At 37.0% G+C, this 18382-nt stretch overlaps 3 protein-coding genes across 11 annotated transcripts in view; 2 read left to right on the top strand and 1 right to left on the bottom strand.

The window, feature by feature from the left end:
- The window catches only part of LOC114137624 (Kv channel-interacting protein 2), a 96190-nt gene extending 93074 nt beyond the window's left edge, over positions 1 to 3116 (top strand). For all 5 annotated transcript variants that reach the window (XM_028006356.1, XM_028006352.1, XM_028006355.1 and 2 more), the window contains 3 exons: positions 567 to 671; positions 763 to 825; positions 907 to 3116. In XM_028006356.1, coding sequence (XP_027862157.1) covers positions 567 to 671; positions 763 to 825; positions 907 to 954 — 216 coding nt within the window. In that variant the 3' untranslated portion in view covers positions 955 to 3116. The remainder of the gene's footprint in view (positions 1 to 566; positions 672 to 762; positions 826 to 906) is intronic.
- Positions 3117 to 3976: 860 nt separating this feature from the next.
- On the bottom strand, positions 3977 to 7560 carry cox15 (cytochrome c oxidase assembly factor COX15). The gene is made up of 9 exons (XM_028006345.1): positions 7361 to 7560; positions 6559 to 6749; positions 6342 to 6464; positions 5976 to 6162; positions 5688 to 5855; positions 5509 to 5590; positions 4932 to 5086; positions 4714 to 4827; positions 3977 to 4629 (listed from the first exon to the last, which is right to left on the bottom strand). The coding sequence occupies exons 1-9, from the start codon at positions 7433 to 7435 to the stop codon at positions 4498 to 4500; spliced, it is 1227 nt and encodes a 408-aa protein (XP_027862146.1). The 5' UTR covers positions 7436 to 7560; the 3' UTR covers positions 3977 to 4497.
- A 999-nt stretch (positions 7561 to 8559) lies between these two features.
- Positions 8560 to 17767, top strand: cutc (cutC copper transporter homolog (E. coli)). 5 transcript variants are annotated; one of them, XM_028006348.1, is made up of 13 exons: positions 8560 to 8649; positions 9476 to 9586; positions 9936 to 10055; positions 10140 to 10315; positions 10390 to 10461; positions 12104 to 12197; positions 12446 to 12505; positions 12627 to 12836; positions 14986 to 15021; positions 15177 to 15310; positions 16403 to 16430; positions 16518 to 16623; positions 16751 to 17767. In XM_028006348.1, exons 3-13 carry the CDS (start codon positions 9938 to 9940, stop codon positions 16860 to 16862), a joined length of 1146 nt encoding a protein of 381 aa, XP_027862149.1. In that variant the 5' UTR covers positions 8560 to 8649; positions 9476 to 9586; positions 9936 to 9937; the 3' UTR covers positions 16863 to 17767. The 5 variants fall into 5 exon arrangements, with proteins under 5 accessions (XP_027862149.1, XP_027862147.1, XP_027862148.1 ...); XM_028006347.1 differs by having other exon boundaries at positions 8587 to 9078; XM_028006346.1 differs by lacking the exon at positions 9476 to 9586 and having other exon boundaries at positions 8572 to 8649.
- Positions 17768 to 18382: the final 615 nt, after the last annotated feature.

Raw genomic sequence — 18382 nt, 5'->3', positions numbered from 1 at the left:
AGCTTCCCTTAGTGAGTGCAACCACTCTATAGATGAAGATAATTCAGCCATTTGAATTTAGATTTTGTTGTTTCAGTCATAATCCAGATCTCATCACTTATAGATGGTCAGAGTAAAGAGAGTTAAATCGAGAGCTTTTGGTTCTGCTGTTCTGCAGCATGACACAGGGCAGCAGCATCTGTGTTACTGCAGACAAGGCCTCAGTCTGTCTATTGATTTCCCTCTTCATCCTAGCATCTCTCATGAACAAGACTCTCAAACTTCTCTTCTTGAGGCTGACCAGGAGGGAGTAGTCCACCTTTTCCTGTTTGAAAGCTATCACTTTGAGGTGAACTGCCCTCCCCCAGAATGAACTTTCCCTGGAAGGCTAAGAAGTGTAATCCCTCAGTAGCTGGAACATTCCCTTTGGTCCTCTTGTCTAAAAATCAGAACACACACCTTGATTTTACCTCTTCAATGTTGTAGATTTTGTTCTGGCCCTTCAAGCAGCATTGAAGACAACTGTCATAAAAGAATATTGTTTTCTCCTACATCTCTAATACCTATGTGTTTTTTGACATTTGCAGGAAATGCTGGACATCATGAAGTCTATCTATGACATGATGGGAAAATACACGTACCCCACTATGATGGACGATGCTCCAAGAGAACACGTGGAGAGCTTCTTTCAGGTTTAATTTATCAGTGTTTGCTTTGCTGCTATCTCCCAGACTGCATACTCCATATAGACATTCGTTTGAAAGTTAATATGTTTTCTTTCAGAAAATGGACCAGAATAGAGATGGGGTGGTCACCATAGATGAATTTATTGATTCATGTAAAAAGGTACAGACAAAACCTTTGTCTTTAGTTGCCTTCAGTTTTAACCACATGAGCATAAAGTGGTGTTTCTCTCTCTGTGTTCAGGATGAGAACATCATGCAGTCCATGGAGCTGTTTGACAATGTCATTTAAGGATCTGGACCAGTGAGGATACTGGCACCAGGGAGGGGAGTGGTGTTGGCGGAAAAGGCATCAGGACTGAAGAGATAGAACGAGTTTGTGAATGTTTGTGTGTCTGTGTGTGTGGCTGAGTGGGATACAGGCCTGAGCTTGTGTCGTCACTGAGAACTGTGAATCCTTTGGGCGCAGAGAGACCATCACCCTCCTCCTGGACTTCTAGTGGCATTTCTTCCAGCAATGATGGAGTTTCCATGACTCCCAGGCTAATCATAAAGAACCTTAATTAGTTTTATCCTTGAGCACAGACAAAGAATGCTTGCAGTGGGCTTACAGCAACTAGCACAACCCCAGCTGTTTTATTTGAACTTTTATTTATTACTGTCTAGCGGGTCAGTTATCACAGCCTGCAAAGGCTGGACTCAGCTGGATCAAGTTTCCTTTAAAACCTTGATCTGAAATAACTTTCTCCCTTTGCCCTAATATGCTCGATATTTGGATTGGTGATTCTGATCTTGCCTCTGTTGCGCGCCGTGCGGGAACACGTCCCAGGAGCCGAGAGGAAACATAGATATGAGTCTGTGGCCACCTGGTGGACATGACAGAGAAAGACACTTCCTAATGGAGCGACCAACAAATTGAAGATCCCAGAGAGCCGAGATGAAAGCTAAACAAAAGTGTTGTTTTCCAAGAGAAACTGACTTCAGTATCGCATGATGATGTCACTAATATCTAATTGCATATTTAAAGAGATACTCCAAAGTCTGCTCGTCTGTCTGCTGTTCCTAGTCATTCACAGGTGCCTCACCCTCTGTGTGTGTGTGCGTGTGTGTGCATGTGTATCAGGAAGACATGCTGTATGTCTTACAGATGAGTCCCCGCAGTGGGTCGGCACCCATGTTTATTCATGGGTTAGACCAGGGGTGGGCAATCCTGGTCCTCCTGGGCTGGTGTCCTGCAACTCTTAGATATCTCCTGGTCCAACACACTTGAATCCAATAGCTGAATCACCTCCTAAGTGCAGTCACGTTGTCCAGAGTCCTGCTCATGACCTCATTATTTGACTCAGGTGTGTTGAAGTAGAGATACATCTAAAAGTTGCAGGAGACCGGCCCTCGAGGCCTGGAGTTGCCTACCCCTGGGTTAGACTAATTTCTGGCCTTCCAAACTATCCAGTCCTAGCAGTAGTTGTCTGATGACTGTTGTAATGTTTTTAGCATTCCCAGTGGAATGACAATTAGCCAGTGCAATGTTGGAATAGCACTATAGTTGATCAGCTTTTGACCAGTCAAACCATGTCAGTATAGGACTGCAAACCACAGTCATACTGGGCTTTCAAATTTCATTAAAGGGAAAATCAGTGTATCCAAGACAGTATGTGTGAAATTCTTATTACCTGAAATGTCATGTGGTTGTAGCAGGTTCTACCACTTCAAAATCATGTTTATTTTGAATATAAGGCTATTTAGCTTTTGCAGAGTTACAATATGATGAATATGGATGTTTTTTTTCCCCCCATGTCCGCCACATTTCCCTTTTCTTATTATCCATATTTCTGCCACCAAAGAGAAAATATTAGACATATGTTGAGTCTAATGGATATGAGACACTGTAATCGGTGAGGCAAAAAGCACTTGGAGATAAAGGTATGCAGTTTGCCTGCTCACTGTCAATGTCATTCAAGGTTGTGAACCTGCACGATAAGCTGTTATGAATATTTCTTTAAAAATGTTTACAGCTACCATATAATTTGCCTCTTTTTATACCAGAACATCACTGAGCTCTAAGACCTTGTTACCAGAGGCACTGAAACATTAATTCAGAGAGCCTAACATGGAATAGCAATAATGTTTCCATTTCCACCCAATCTCTCACTTCTTTCAAAGCAACTGCATTTTTTTATGATTTTCTTTCAAACATTCCTAAGTCTGTGGTATAGTTTACACATGCAGTATTTTTTATTTTACTAGAAAAGTGTTTCAGCTCAGTTCTTAAGTTCCTGACTACAGTAAAACCTGTCTATACCCGCATGTACTGTGTCTAGAACAATGAAAAGTTACATGTCGTAATGACTGTCTGGTTAGCTAGCTGCTGGTTGCATTACATATTCAAAATGTGTATATTTTGTACAGAGATAATAAAAATCAGTTACTATGCAACATGGGATGAAATTTGAATTTCAAAGACTCCACATTCTTGTCTCTTTAGAATTTCATTATGTGATTCATTCCTATATTCATTAAACTATATAGTAAATAAAGGAAACTAAAATGTTCAAAATGCCCCATTTTCAGCGATAACAGATTTTATTACTTTAGAAAATCGTTCTTAGGCTAATTCTTTTTCTGTACAAAATCAACAGGAAATGAATCAGGCTATCCACACAATGCTGCCAACACTGTAACTACCTAGAGAATCAATCTATGTATTGTTTTCCCAGCTATTTGAGGTTTTTTAGAGATTTAACCACTTATGAAAACAGCAATTTCATTGTATTTGTAAGAAATTCAGAGCAAAAGCTTATTTTGGTGGTTAATGTCTTTTTTTCAGTTCACGTACCCATATAGACCCGTCAGTCTTTTCCACCAGGGAATATTAACCCATTGATAAAAATCTGGTGGTTGTTCTAAAGAGCTTTCTTTTATAGACTTGCATAGAATTTTAAGTCACTTTTTTTCTCATTATAAATGTATATTAGCACAGTCATGTGTCCCATCTTATAAAATTGCATTACATTCTTACAGAAAAAAACACATAAAAATAGCAATCATTTTATTGTATATATCCACTGAATTAGAATGCTATGGGTCTAAAAGTTTGGAGACCTGTAAATTATAGTTAGTACTGATTTTTTTTTTTAAATCAAATGTGGTGAAATTCTATATTATGGTATTCAGGGAAAAATGACTGGAGAGAAATTTAGTGTCAAGAAAATGGATTTCATAATTACATATCTTCCAATTAGTTACAGTAGGAATTTGATCAAGTTGCAGAACCTTGCCAAGCATTTCAGAGGTAAGTTGGACAAACAAACACATAACAGAACAAGAGGATCCTTGTTTTTTTTTTTCCCTTTTCTCTTTTATACAAATTCAACAAGCCTTCTTTACAAGCAATGATTACATTTTACTCAATTACATTTTCAGCAAAATATGGACATAACTTTTTTTATATCTAATTACGTTATCTCAAGTAATAACATTTCAATTAGCAACCAGTGTAAAGGTGATAAGAAAATCAGGCTGCATACAATAGTGAGTATTTACATGGTAAAAAATAAAATAAATAAAAAGTTCAAGAATTAGTTTTTTGTGTTTCAATTTGCTACTGGGTATGATTAGACAGGAAATGGGCCGAGGAGGAGTCGAGGTCTCTGTATGAGGCCCCAACTCTGTGGGCCCCATTTAGTTTTAGTCTGCTCATGACCAAGAGCCTCGAAAAGTCTATAAATAACATTGTCAAATGAGGTCCATCTCTTCTTTTTCACTTTTGCTTCCTTTTATTGCCAGTTAAGACTTGTCATGTGATTAAACAGGCTTGTCCACAAAGGAGAAGGATTTACTTTGGCATTTTACGAAGTTCAGCCAGAACCCAAATGGCAAAAGTCAGAAGAGCAACGGATCCAGACTGGTGAGTTGCTGCCAATGGAGTAGGAACATAAAGTAGAAGTGTGCTGATACCGAGTGCTACCTAAGGAGCAGAAAAATAAAATGCTTAGTTATAGTGACATTTATTGCACCATTGTGTTGTAGACATTTCTGCCTGAAAGCATACCTGTGTATAAGCCATTGCTGCAAGCAGACCGATAGCGATCTTAGCCCTTCTGGGTAGCATCATCCTCCTAGAGAACAGATAAAGGCCGGTGATTGCTGTCAGAGAGCCAATCCCCTAAAATATGAAGAAAAAGAATGAAAGGAAGATTAGCATATTACTGCATTAATTCACTGGCATTCAGTTTGAACTGAATGTGAAATACACTAAAGACAACATACCAAAATTCTGTGGTCAAACTGCACTGTGGTGGGATTTTCAAAAATGTTCTTAAGTGCTGGAGAGAAGGTCAATATGTCATCAGGAATCCATTTATCTGCCATCTTAGGGAATGAGTTATACACCAGGCCAGCATCCAAACCAGCAACAAAGGCACCTTCAAAACAAAAATATCAGCAAAACTATTACATACTGTATCTGACATGTTTGATGTTCAATCAAACTAGAGTTACAACAAAAACACATTTAGCTCCCAATTTGCTTATATTCAAATTGCATTTACTGGAATCTCTTTTGCCAAACACCAAGCAGTACACAGAATAAAGCAACCTAGTGAATAGTCAATAACGTTTTGAAGCAGATTTATTCTGCGTCTGGCATTAAGGGAAAAAAACAACAACAAATAAAGTAAACTTTCCTTGCCACAGTTATCTCCTTCATAAGAGTATTTAATACACCTTCTTAAAATGTATTCACTGAACAGGTTCTGTTTTTTTAACCTTAGCACTGTTTTTAAGTAACACAATCGCTTGAAAGTACTTTGTTTTCCTCAATTGACATTTTTATTTAATGCATCACCTGAGAGAGCAGTTAGGAAGACCAGTCCACCCGTTCCCTTTGCAAACCTTCTGAGCTGCATGAGACGTTTAGAGTCTGCCATCTAGGAAGTAGATGAAATAAGAGGAAAAAAAAATATTATCCAACTTGAAATTATTTACAGTATATAGATCAAGACAAAGTTAAGATCAAAACTCAACCTTATTTGCAGGCAGCATCAGAGTAAACCCGGTCCAGAGACTAGCACAGTAGAGCACCAGGGCAGAACCCAGATGAGCACACAGACGGTACTGGCTGACCCGCGGGACATCGTGAGATTCAGGCTTTTCCTCCAGCCCACTTTTTACCATGTACCAGCCCAGAAGGCCCTGACGAGATTAACACACTTCAATTATGAGACGATTTGCAAACCTCTGTGGAAAACTTTACTAACTGAATAAAAAAGACAATCTTTATCTTGATGTTAAAATAAATAAGTGATGTCTGACCTGAAAGAACACAAATCCACACAGCCCCAGCACTTTTCCCTTCATGGAACGTGTGAAGTATCCTTTTTTCCAGAAGTACACGGCAGGCAGGATGTATGCTAGTCCAACAAGCCTGCCCCACATGCGATGACCCCACTCCATGTAGAAGATGAACTTGAATTCGGGCAGATTCATCTCATGGTTAAGACTGAAAAATAAAACCTTCATTTAGTTATAGTTATAAAAAAGTAAGATTATATATTAAATCAAGCATAAGAGGAAAAAAAACAAAATACATTTCTGCTTTGTTTTAAAAAAAAAAAAGATTTCAGTGCGTCTTTAAACTGTTCTTATAATGTTAAAACAAGAAAAAGAAATAAGCCGTACATTTTGAACTCTGGAAACTGTTTGTACTTGGAAAACTCAGCCTCCCACTCGGCCTCAGACTGAGGTGGTTTCATCTCTCTCACCAGATGCCAGTCAACCATTGAGAGTCCAGACTCTGTTAGCCTGAACAAAAAAAAAAAAAAACACAGACACACATCAGCACTTACTGCATTTCAACGAATTACAAAACCAGTGACGATAGTTAAGTTACTTTTACCTTGTGACACCACCCAAGACCACCGCCCCAACCACGAGCCCACTGCAGCCGAGCAACCAGCGACCCACTATGCGGTTTGTTGCTGCGTTGGGTACAGATACTGCTACTGGGGTGGAGGGCGGCCCTGCTTCTACAGTGATGGAGCTCCGGTTTCTCCTCACAAGCCATTGTCGCAGCTGTGGACGCTGATGCTGGAAATAAAGGAAAGAAAGCAAATATAGGCATGGCACTTATATTACGATTTAATTTAATTTGAGGTGTCGTTCAAGTTGTAAAGAAGCTACAACACAAAGTAGACTAGTTTCAAAGAATATTTCATGAATGAAATCTTTATTTCCCTCATATAAAAAGACCCTTTAGTCTTACTACCAGGTTCTATGAAGCTCACAGTGGTTTCATGGAAGGACTGGTAAAAAAAAAAAAAAAATCTGTTGTCTTTTTTTTTGTTGCTTATTGCAGGTTTCATATTGACATGCATTTTCAAATGTCTTCCTTTCAGAATACCCAGGGTTATTCAGAAAATACATCCAAGCAGGTGTAACGTCGCCAATGATATACAGTATATGATGCTTCCTTTCCACCTTAACAGTAACAACAATGTGGCTGAAGGTCAGTGATGCAACATCATAATGATGCGTGATTCCACAGCGTGACTGGTCAATATTAAGTTAATGTAAAGTGTGCATTTTAGTAAAAACAGCCCGACTTCATAGATGCTTGTCGCGGATCTGTTGTTATTGCGACCTTTTCCTTTAACTAGTTAGGTTAGCTACAAATAGCAACTGAACGTAGATCAACTTACGCTGTTCTGTTGAAAACCCTTCCCAGCATATCTGCAACCACAAAATATCGTAGTCCGTAACTTTGAGAGTAGCATTTTAGGGGTTTTTTTTGTGTTCCCCTGAGCTCCTATGGTACTACAGCGCTGTCCTAAAGACGAACTGTTGCTGCAACAAGGACTGGTTTGGTAATGCTGGTGGTGCGCATACCGGCTCAACTTTAACCCACTGACGTCGACACACGTCACGTTGAAGTAATCAGGAAGTCAGGTTATTTAAAAAAAACAACAATAAAAAAAACAAAGCAAAAAAAACCCAAAAAAACAACTTCTTGAGTAAAATATATATATTCAGAAATTCTGATGGCGGATCCAAACTAAGTAGTGTTTAGTTTCATACTGGCGTATCTGTCATGGGCGGTGTCACACTAGTCACACTAAGCTGTGAGTGATCAGCTGTTCCAATTTATGTTTGCAACCAGATCCCAGTGATATCCGATTAACAAATTGCTCTCTCTCGCTTTATGTCTGGTTAATAAAATTAACAAATATATTGGCCGTATGTTTCTTAATTGTATATGGAAAAACCTTTTTGAATTGTTGTGATGAAGCTTTGTGGATGCACTTTTTAAATTGTAATTACAAAGTTTAGAAACTCTCTGTAAAACTGTCATTCTTCCTTAAGCAGCTCATGTTAACGTGGACCGTCGTATAAAAACAACTTCATCTTGCCACACAAATTAATCTACCCTTTAATTTACCCAGTTAATCTACCTATGCTACTTCTCCTGCTGTTTCAATACCAGCACAACAGGACCAGCTCCCTCCTGTGGCAGAGTTGAGAATGACAATATAAACTGTTATTTAGGTTTTACAGGTAGTTTTAGCTTTTACATGGGTTTTTTGACTCAGCATGGTATAAGTCACTGTGGGTCAACATGCTAGGTAGCCTAGATGCTGCTAGCATAAATCTTTTAGCTAGCTTTTAATTTAATTTGAGCTTTTACATGGCTTTTTTCACATTGCCTGGAGTATGAAACTGTGATTCAACATGCTAGTGGTAGCCGAGATGCTATCATTAGTATTTTAGCATCTCGGCTTCAAACACTTTTGCCATTTTCACCAAAAGCATTCAGCATTCACACTTGCATTTTCACAGGAAAAACACACTTTCTAGTTGTACTTGTCATTTGTATAATAAAGTTTCTTTAAAAAAATGTTGTCTGGACGTTACTTCCTGAGCATGCGCAGAACAAGATTACAGTACATCCTACCTCGACGACTATTTATCGAACTGTCCTTACTGCCCAGAGGTATAAAGTATTTATTGCTCAACTTATCTCATATTTATGTCTTTACCTAACGTATTCCTATAAATGTCTGTTTGTCATTTATCAAGATGAATTGTTTTAATTTTTGTCCCTGAAAGTGTATAATGTGATGATTTTAACTGATATGTCGAGCTGAGTTCTCCCGTCGAGATAGGTTTCGCCGTGTTTTTTAAAGCTGGCGAATCACTCGAAACCCTTCTTTGGCCGTTTTTAGCTACAGTTTCCATTCAGTGAAAGTCTTTATTAGTCATCGCTAGATATCTACAGTTAGCTGATTAGTGAATTGGCACAAATATCTGTTTGTGCGAGTGGTATTCAAACGGCAGCTTGCGGTCAATATGAGGTGAACTGGACCCTGGTGTATGGCAAGCTGTTTTAACATAATATTGACTTCACAGATCTACGTTGCAGGTATGTGAAATTGGTTCATGACTAGTCGTATCAGTTAATAAGATATCTAATTGTATATTCACTAGACAAAAATACCCATTCAAAAATAATTCTAACTAGTATAAGTGACGTCAGATTTACCATTAAGATAACTTAATGTGTGAATTTATGTATGTACAGTATTCGTTTAATTTTCACCCCTGTTGTTTCAAGTTGGTATTAATCCACCCCTCCTTCAAGCCAAACATAGAAATCAGAGATTTTATATTTAAACGGTTACTGTTGTATTTTCTGTCACTAGATTTTTTTCTGTTACTAACTAAATAAGACAGAATCTGTAAAGTGATTGGCTGATTTATTCTTATATTGTGAACATAGTGTCTTTAGTAAATATGTTTTTTCTTATCTGTTGAAATAGGGAGTACAGTGAAGTAAACTTTAGCAAACATATCATCCAAGCACAGGAGTGTCTTTCCAATCCACTGGGATCCTGACCTCTTGGGTGTTTTTGTCTATTCAGCTGGAACAAGTAAGTTTGAGCCCCATGAGGTCACCAAAAAATCCTGTGTATTAGGGCAGTGATTTAACTACCTGGGAACTACAGGTGTGAGTCGGGTTGAACTCAACTCACACCTGTAAAATATGCAGATGCACTCAAACAGATTTTATATTTCTACGTATCTAACTGATGATGCCATTATTCTTTATCTGAGTGCATTTTATTACAAAACACAGTCTGCATTCACAGTTGAACCCACCCATGTATAAAACAGAAATGTGCCGTTTATGTAGAGTAGCTGAGTGAATCAACATTTTTCACCTATTGCTTTTTTACTGGGACTATTGAAAATAACTAATTATTGTTTCATTTCTTCAAGAGATGGAAAGAAAGTGGGAAGACATTTTCTTCTATCTTTCCCAACGATCCTTCCCAGAGGAGTTTCGGAAAGCTCAGAAGCAAAACCTCAGGAGATATGCCGCCAAATTCACATTGAAGGGTTAGTATCTAAAACACTAGTGTGCATATATCTAATGTCTTATTAATGTTCTTCTTTCAGTAAAGCCATTGTTATTTTGTTTAGAAGGAGAACTTTACTTTGGAAACAGAAAGGTTGTTAAGACCAAGGAGGAGGCAAAGGAACTTTTTAAAGAGTTTCACATTTCTCCAACTGGTTCTCACATGGGAATTGTGAAAACAAGGTCGGCTATGTGCACCAAGTTTTACTGGCATGGCATGTCTGTGGATGTGGACAAATGGGTATGCGTTTTATTATAGCAACATAAATTATTGTTTGTTCATTTTATTATACCTATTCTTTCTTTATCCAAAAGGTTGCAGAGTGTGATAACTGCCAAAGGGTTGGCAGACCTTTGGCTTATGGTCGGAAACGCAAATATGTTAAGGTAAATGTGCTCGTCCAGAAAAGCTAATGTCGAAGATAAAGTTGAAGGAAATGCTTTTTCTTTTTTTTATTTGGCTTCTGCTAATATATCTGACAGACAACAGGTATGCCAATTATTTGACAATGGAGATTGTGTAATATAAACTAGGTATCTTTTTTCCCTGTTTAATTTTCAGGAAAGAAGCTATTAATAATCACTTTAAAAGACAAATGCATTTGTCTTTAGCAAGAAAACACTTCACTTAAACAATGCCATATGGAAAGGTACAGAGAGACTAAGCTGTTTACAATGTCCTGATAAATAATTTGAACAAATGCAGTTGCACAATATTGAAACTCAGCTGTAATTGTATTATATTTAGGTGTAATGTTTTAATCACCACAGACTGCTAGAATGCAATCTGTGGAAGGACATAACACTGCAAGTCGTGGGCATTCATGCTCTTCATACATAGAATCTATTTAGCCAATTGAATGAGCTTTTATTTTCCTTAATGTATGGAACCAGAAAATTTGACAAAGATTATGAAGAAGAGTGAGGACATAGTGTTTTGGGAAAGAAAAAAAAATAGAAAATTAGGATTATTGTTGATATCATCATTGCAATTTTCATTAATAGTAATAAAACATGTTTCTGAAATTGTACAGCCCCACAAAAAACATGGTAATTCCTTATTCTTAATAAACAGGGTTGATTTAAGAAAAAAATGAAAACATAAATTTCCAATTTTGCTATAACATATAATAAATCTGTTTTTCTTTTTGCTATTTTCTTTTTTTGTTAACTTACACCTGGACAATAAGTTCAACATGTTCCACATCTACCTCCAAATAATGGCTTAGGCACACAAAATAGTTAAACTAAATATTTTTCTAGTTTGAAGAACTAAATCAATGTTATATTTGTCTTTTTCCTTTCAGTAAAAAAAATGTATGCAATTTTGGGTAAATTTCAAAAACATTTACCTTTGTATTCATTGGTATGACCTACTTTGATTGGCAGATTTGTTAATTTTATATAAGTGATTGAAGTAATTGGTGCTAAAATGTATGTGTGTTATTGTTTAAGATAAACATACTCGTTAGTATTTTGCTCCAGGCAAACCTGCCTTTACCAATATGGCGGAAGCGCTTACGTGTTTCTACAGGGCAACAAAAGCGATGTTGTTTTCACTCTTTATTTGTAGAGTTGTATCAAGCTAACGTCCATGGCTAAATGTAATTAATGTCTGACCAAACTATTACGCTCATCCGAAATTATAACTAGTTAATAAACACGTTTTATCTATTATTTTAAAAAACCGTAATGGCGATTCCGAGTGTTGTAAGTGTTATTGTATAAGCGTATCTCGCATGGGCGGTCTCACTCCGACTAGCGATGTTGGTAGCACACTGTTAACATAGGCCCGCCCGCACAAATAGAGCGAGTGCTAAATTCAACAAACCGGAAACTGGTCATCCATTGCAGTGCCTGGCTCCCACAAAAACATGTCCTGACTCTGAATCGCACTCAAAACATTCATACGGGTTCCTTCTGTTCATAGGAAAAGGGAAAGGTACATGTGGTGGTAAAAGTTTACATACTTTTAAACTTGTTTACTAAAATAAAAAATTAGAATGCATATGTCTATATCCCTTTTCAGCGTTCCCTTGTCCTGAAATTCATAATGGCACAGAGCATTTTATTGGAGGTGTGCGTGGATTCCGTGGAGTCTGCTGTCAATGCTGAGCGAGGAGGTCAGTGAAGAGTAGTTCAATCTGCTCTGCTTTATATTTTTAAACCCATATTATCTTCCTGTCTTAAAATCTAGCTCTCCTTAAAAGCAAGGTCAAAGGTTGCAAATGGCTGACTGCATTTTAGTTTTGTTTCAAACATATCTACATTATTTCTGGCAGGTATTGTGCTTTAGTCATGTCAGAAGTCATTGTTAAGTTTTGAAGTTTCTCTGACAGTTTTTTCTTTTTTTTTTTTTTTGTCCTTTTAGGTGCTGGTCGACTGGAGTTGTGTTCAAGTCTTATAGAGGGAGGTCTCACTCCCAGTCTCGGTGAGCTGCACATTGTAGATTTGTCCTAGAAACTCTGTAGCCTACATTATGCTTTATCTGAGTGCATGAGTACATAGCCGCATAATCACAATTAATTTGCTTCTTATTTGTTTTGCTGCAGGTCTTCTACAGGTGGTAAAGCAGTATATCAAAATTCCGATCTACGTAATGATACGGCCTCGAGGTGGGGACTTCCTTTATTCTGACCAAGAAGTGGAGGTGATGAAGAAGGACATCGAGCTGATGAAGACGCAGGGAGCAGATGGCGTTGTGGTAGGCGCCTTGACAGAGACTGGAGGGGTGGATGCAGGTCTCTGCATGGAGCTGATAGGTACAGTTGATGTAAATAGTTTACACACCGCAGCTAAAATAACTAGTTGGTGGACTGTAGAAAAATAAGACCAAGATAAATAATTTCAGAACTTTTTCCACCTTTAATGTGACCTACAATAAAACAGTATGAAACTAAAATCTTTTTTGGTGCACACCGCCTATAAATAGGAAATCATAATTACCATAGGACACATTGAATATAGTCAGCATCAAGTGGGTCAAAAAAGTAGTGCAAGATTTAAATTTCTGGCAATTTTATTTGGCTTTGTAGAAGATGTGAGAATAATCATCCATCTTCGTCTTATGTCTGGCGTATGTCTGTTTTTACTAAGAAGTTTGCCCATGCTTGGCTAAATCTCTCAAATACATGTGGCAAAATGTGCTATGGTCTGCTGGAACCATGGTGGAACTTATTAGAGAATTTTCCAATAAGTTCCAATTATTTTTAGCTGAAACAGAGCCCTCATTGAAGTTGAAATTGAGTATCTAAATACTGGTGAGCGTTGGCATAAAATCTTCTGGCTTCTGCTAGAAAGCGTCTTTCAGCACAACAGCAACAAATAGCACACAACTAATCAACAAAAATAGTCTCACTATAACAAGCTTACATTTTGAGGTAACCCAACCAAACCTGAATTGACATTTCTTTTACATCATAAAAGACTGACATTTTAGACCTTTAAACCTTAACATTATGCGTTTAGATCAGAGAATACATCGGTTTATGCAGGTAAAACTGCTCTCATATGATTTAGCACAAAACATATGCCTAAGTTTGCATCATGCAGTGAAAATTATGCACTTATTGTGAAATGTTTTTGAACCAGACCTTCATTAAGGGCCTGGATTTTGCCAGAGTTTTTAACAAATGCTATAATTTCTCCCAACTACAGGATGTATTCTAAGTAAGGAAAAAATGTTTTAACAGTTTGAATATAACCATTTAATTGTCCTATAGGAGTATTGTATAAGGCATACATATTGTATATGGTTCAGTTTTCTCAGCAAAGGAGATTGAAGTATGTAGAAACTTTTTGAAATTTTACAGTGTGTATGTTTGCAACAGGCATTTACAATGTGTGTTAAAACTGACTGCCAGAAGGGGGAGACAAAATATAAGCACAAACAGTCCATAGCTGGTGTCAGAATTGCATTCTCACTGATATAAATAGATTTGGACCATGATGTTCCTCTTGGGCAGCTTTTAGGTTTTTCATCATCAATTCATGGACAGCATAGAGCCTGCTGTCAGCTGATTGAGAGTTTTATTCTAGATCTAAAGGGTGTTGTCTGTTTGTGGAAGCTATGGCTAATGTAACACAAGTAATATTGTAGAAATTAAGAAATATAATTCTTAACTATAAGAATTATAAGGCAAAATGTTAAAGGTTGTAACTTTGTTGAAATCATCAGAAATGGCCATTTTCATTATCTTAAATGACGAGTCAGCAGTTTTTTTAGGATGTAGGTGAAAGTGCTTTTCACTTTGTCAACAATCAAGGAAGGACTTTATATTTGTCTGAATTGCTTTATTGCGGTATAAAATGTCCTCATAAATCTTTACAGACAGGCTTGCTGTAGGATAAATAATGAAAACAAAATCAGACATAGCTTTTTTTATTTTCATTTTTAACATCATATGTCCAAATGGTGTACTTTTCTCACTTCCGTGTTGGAACTTCCATTAAAATGCCAATTATTGATGAGACCAGCTCTCAAAGACTCACTATGATAAAAGTAGGAAGGGAGCAGATCAATAACCTGCTCTTGATCCAACTGAGAGACGTGATTCTAGTTTATTTTAGGCCATCACTATGGAGAAAAAGGATTACTCTGCTCTACTGCATGTTTTATATTTGATGTTTCAACATGACTCTAGGATGGATAATCATATGTTGAATTTTATCAGTGAGAATTCGGGATGACATTTTCTCTATCACAGAGTTGATGCTTTACAGGCTTAGTCCGTTCTGCAGCTTTGTGCTGTTTGTGCATCAGTTTTTAATCTGCAAGCTATGTGATAAACCAATTTTCTCAGCATGCAGGTTATTAAAATGAAAAAGTCAACAACTTTTTGACTTTTAAATTTGGAAACTTGCCAATTTTCCTGCTGCTAATAAGATGTTCTGTGCCTTCCTGCTCCCCAGCTGCTGCTCGTCCTCTGCCTGTGACCTTCCATCGAGGTAACCGTACTGCTAAACTACTCCCAGCATTCACACCTAAAGAAATATCACAGATCCTCAGCAGAATAGAGAACTCTTTATTAGAATCTTTAAGAATACAGATTTCAGAGTGAGTCTGACTTCTCCGCATGGATGTTGTGTTGATCTTCCTGAAGCTTTTGACATGGCCTATGACCCAGCAGTTGCTCTGGAGACTCTGATATCGTTAGGATTCGAGAGGGTGCTGACGAGTGGCTGCGACAGCTCGGCTTTGGAGGGGCTGCCCGTTATTAAACGGCTCATTGATCAAGTATGTGTGACAGAAGCTCTAGAAACCTTGGTGGCAGTTGATCAGATGTTGATCAGTACTTCAAAAATTTTTTCTTAATATTCACTTGAAAAGTTTTTTATTATTTTTGAGTAAGAGCTGTGGAGCCCCGGTTAAATAGTTAGAATTGGCATTCATATACAGATTAGTAACTTCTTTTGTTGATTTAATTTCAGGTGAAAAGAGCCCACTGCAGAATGATGGGCTTCAAATAGTTTTAAAATGACCTAAAATTTCTCCCCAACAAGAATTGCGTTCCTTAGATCAGTGCAAGTGTCTTTCCTCCTTGATATTCCCTTAATATCCACAGGCAGTTCTGCTTTATTAGAAGTCTTTCAACTTCTGATGATCAGTTAATCAATGCTGATCAACAGAACCTGATTACTACAATACCTTTATAATAATTATAAGGTAATGAAATGGGCATCATAATCTATACAAATAAAGGCTTTAAAACTTTCATCTGTGTGTAATTATTGGACTTTTTTTATTTCCTTATACACTTGAGTCCATAATTATTCATACATTGTCAGATTTAGATTTTACCAACATGTTTCTTCTGCCTCCTAGTAGGCTTGGAGTTACCCAGCCATAACCCCACCTTGAATCTGATAGTTAAATATTATGGTGATGATGGATAGGAGGCCTTTCAACCTCAAAGTTTTGGAGCTTATCACCAAAGATAAAAGGCCAAAGAAACGTGCAAAAAGCTGAACAGCAATGATACAATGGGTGAGATTGCTGTAATGACAGTAAAGCTGTTTCCATTGGCTATGGAAAAGACTATAAATATTTTTTGATCTTGTTGTGTCTTGTTTGAATAAAATATAAACAAGTGAAATCTGATACGTCTTTAAACCATACTTTTATAGAAATCTGCCACATTTCCTATCCTAAATTCCTAAACCCATTGGTTGAACAAAAATATTTTGTGATTAAAAATTGCCTGTGGTATGAATCATTTTGGGCTTAACTGTATGTGAACACTTTTCTTTTTTTTTTTTTTTTTTAGTCAATGTTCAACAATGGCTGTGTTGTTAGAGTCATTCTGACTTTGCTATCTGCTCTTAACAGGCCAAAGGGAGGATAATTGTAATGCCAGGTTAGTACCCCCATTTTTCTCGCTTTGCTTTCTGCCTATTTCATTTATTAATTTATCATTTTCGTTTTTTATGTATTCAAATGACAGGTGGTGGTATTACAGAGAGGAACCTGCAGAGAATACTGGAGGGTTCTGGAGCTGAGGAGTTTCACTGCTCGGCTCGCTCCAGCAGAGACTCGGCAATGAAATTCAGGTCTGTTTTAAAGCCAGCCCTAAATAATGCTTACCTGGGCATGTTTCTACTACACTTAACAAAATAATTGCTAAAAACCTCAAAACGCAAACACTTAGTTAAATTCTTTTAAACTTTTTACGTGCAGGAACACCTGTGTAACAATGGGAGCTACGATGTCAGCGCCTGAGTACGGCCTGAAGGTGGCAGATGCCAGCAAAGTCCGGAGTCTGAACGCAATCGCCAAAAATACCTTGTGATACCTCAAAAAGATGTTTTTTTCATACATTCATTTTCAAAAGGCCTCAGTGTTCGTTTTCTTTAATCAGAGCATTAACGTTTAAACAGTCTGTTTATTTTTGCAGCTCAGGGAGAACACTACTGTCTTACATGCTGTTAATGAAGGTTTATTACTGAACAAAAAGCTGTGGATCATTCACAGGTGTGTTTGTCCGTGTACTTCTGAGGTGCAGAACACAAAAGGAACAGCATTTCACACAACATTGTGGGAAAACTTGAAAAAACATTTAAAAAACAGAGTCATAAAACTACAAAAGGATATAAAACAGTTGAACAATTCAAAGAATAAAACAAAGAAACAAATTCACAATGAAAGTACATTCAGTGCAATGTTATAATTGTTTTGTTTCCTTAGCTGTGTTCTTTTCTGTTTTGGATTTTTCATTTAGCTGTTTTCTTCTGCTACCATTGTGTTTTGCATATTTTAATTGAGCCATTTTTGAGCTAAGATGTGTGGAGAGTTTTAAAATTTTGGGTTTGATTTGTAAAGTAATAAATATGATTAGATCTCTGGATCTGAGAAAAAAAAGTTATTCTTTTAATCTGGTTTATTTATATAGCGACAATTAACAACATGCCAATTTAAGGCACTTTACAAAATAAGCAAATTCAGTCCTGTCAGACATATTTAAAGTCAAGTACATACATTCAAGTTGATCGCAGTTCTCAAAAAAACCAATCAAGCTTTTGGTTTTGTTCACAAGTGGAGGGAGAAGATGAAGCCTTTATGTTATTGGAACTAAGATGCTGATTTGTAAAAAGAAAATTGTTTGCTTTTTTTGTTTCAAGTGTGCACTGACTTTCACAAAGTTGCAACTTACATTTACACACCTTTGCATACATTCAATAAACAGTTTATACTGTGTGACTTTAGGGATACACAAAGAGGTCAAGATAGTGATGCTGTTGTTAAATATAAGAAAATATACTTTATTCCCATGTTATTACAAAGTTTAAAGTACCTATATGTAGCGAAAAGTTGACTAAAACGTTAGACTCAGATTTTTTTTTTTCTTGGGGAAACAAAACCCTCTCATGTTTAGCAAAACTATTAGTCATTTGTGACCTAAAATACCCCAAAACAAAACTATACTTTAACTTGTTAATGATAATGTGCCTCTTTTGGTTGGTTATGCAGGCTAATATTGAAGTGTGGCATTTAGTTACTGTCCAGTTTCTAAGTTAAGTTTCTTTTTCATGATTGATTAAAACAACACACATTACACTAAAATGACCTCTAGACACATTCCTATCAGCAGCAGCGTAGTTGTATTTTGAACAGTGAATATAGTATTTTTTATCATGTACATATTGGCGTCACGTTGCTGTCCTGGGAGCTGCAAGAATATTGAGTCAGCATGACTATGTGCTTGTGAAATTAGTAAACGTTTAATGATTGCCTACAACACAGTAGGAGAAATCTCTTTCATGGCCATTGAAGATAGTCAGAACCCACACACACACACATACACACACATGA

Source organism: Xiphophorus couchianus, chromosome 22 (assembly GCF_001444195.1).
Source record: "Xiphophorus couchianus chromosome 22, X_couchianus-1.0, whole genome shotgun sequence".
Taxonomy (NCBI): domain Eukaryota; kingdom Metazoa; phylum Chordata; class Actinopteri; order Cyprinodontiformes; family Poeciliidae; genus Xiphophorus; species Xiphophorus couchianus.
Note: the sequence above shows the minus strand (reverse complement) of the source record. Positions and strands in the feature narration are given on the sequence as shown.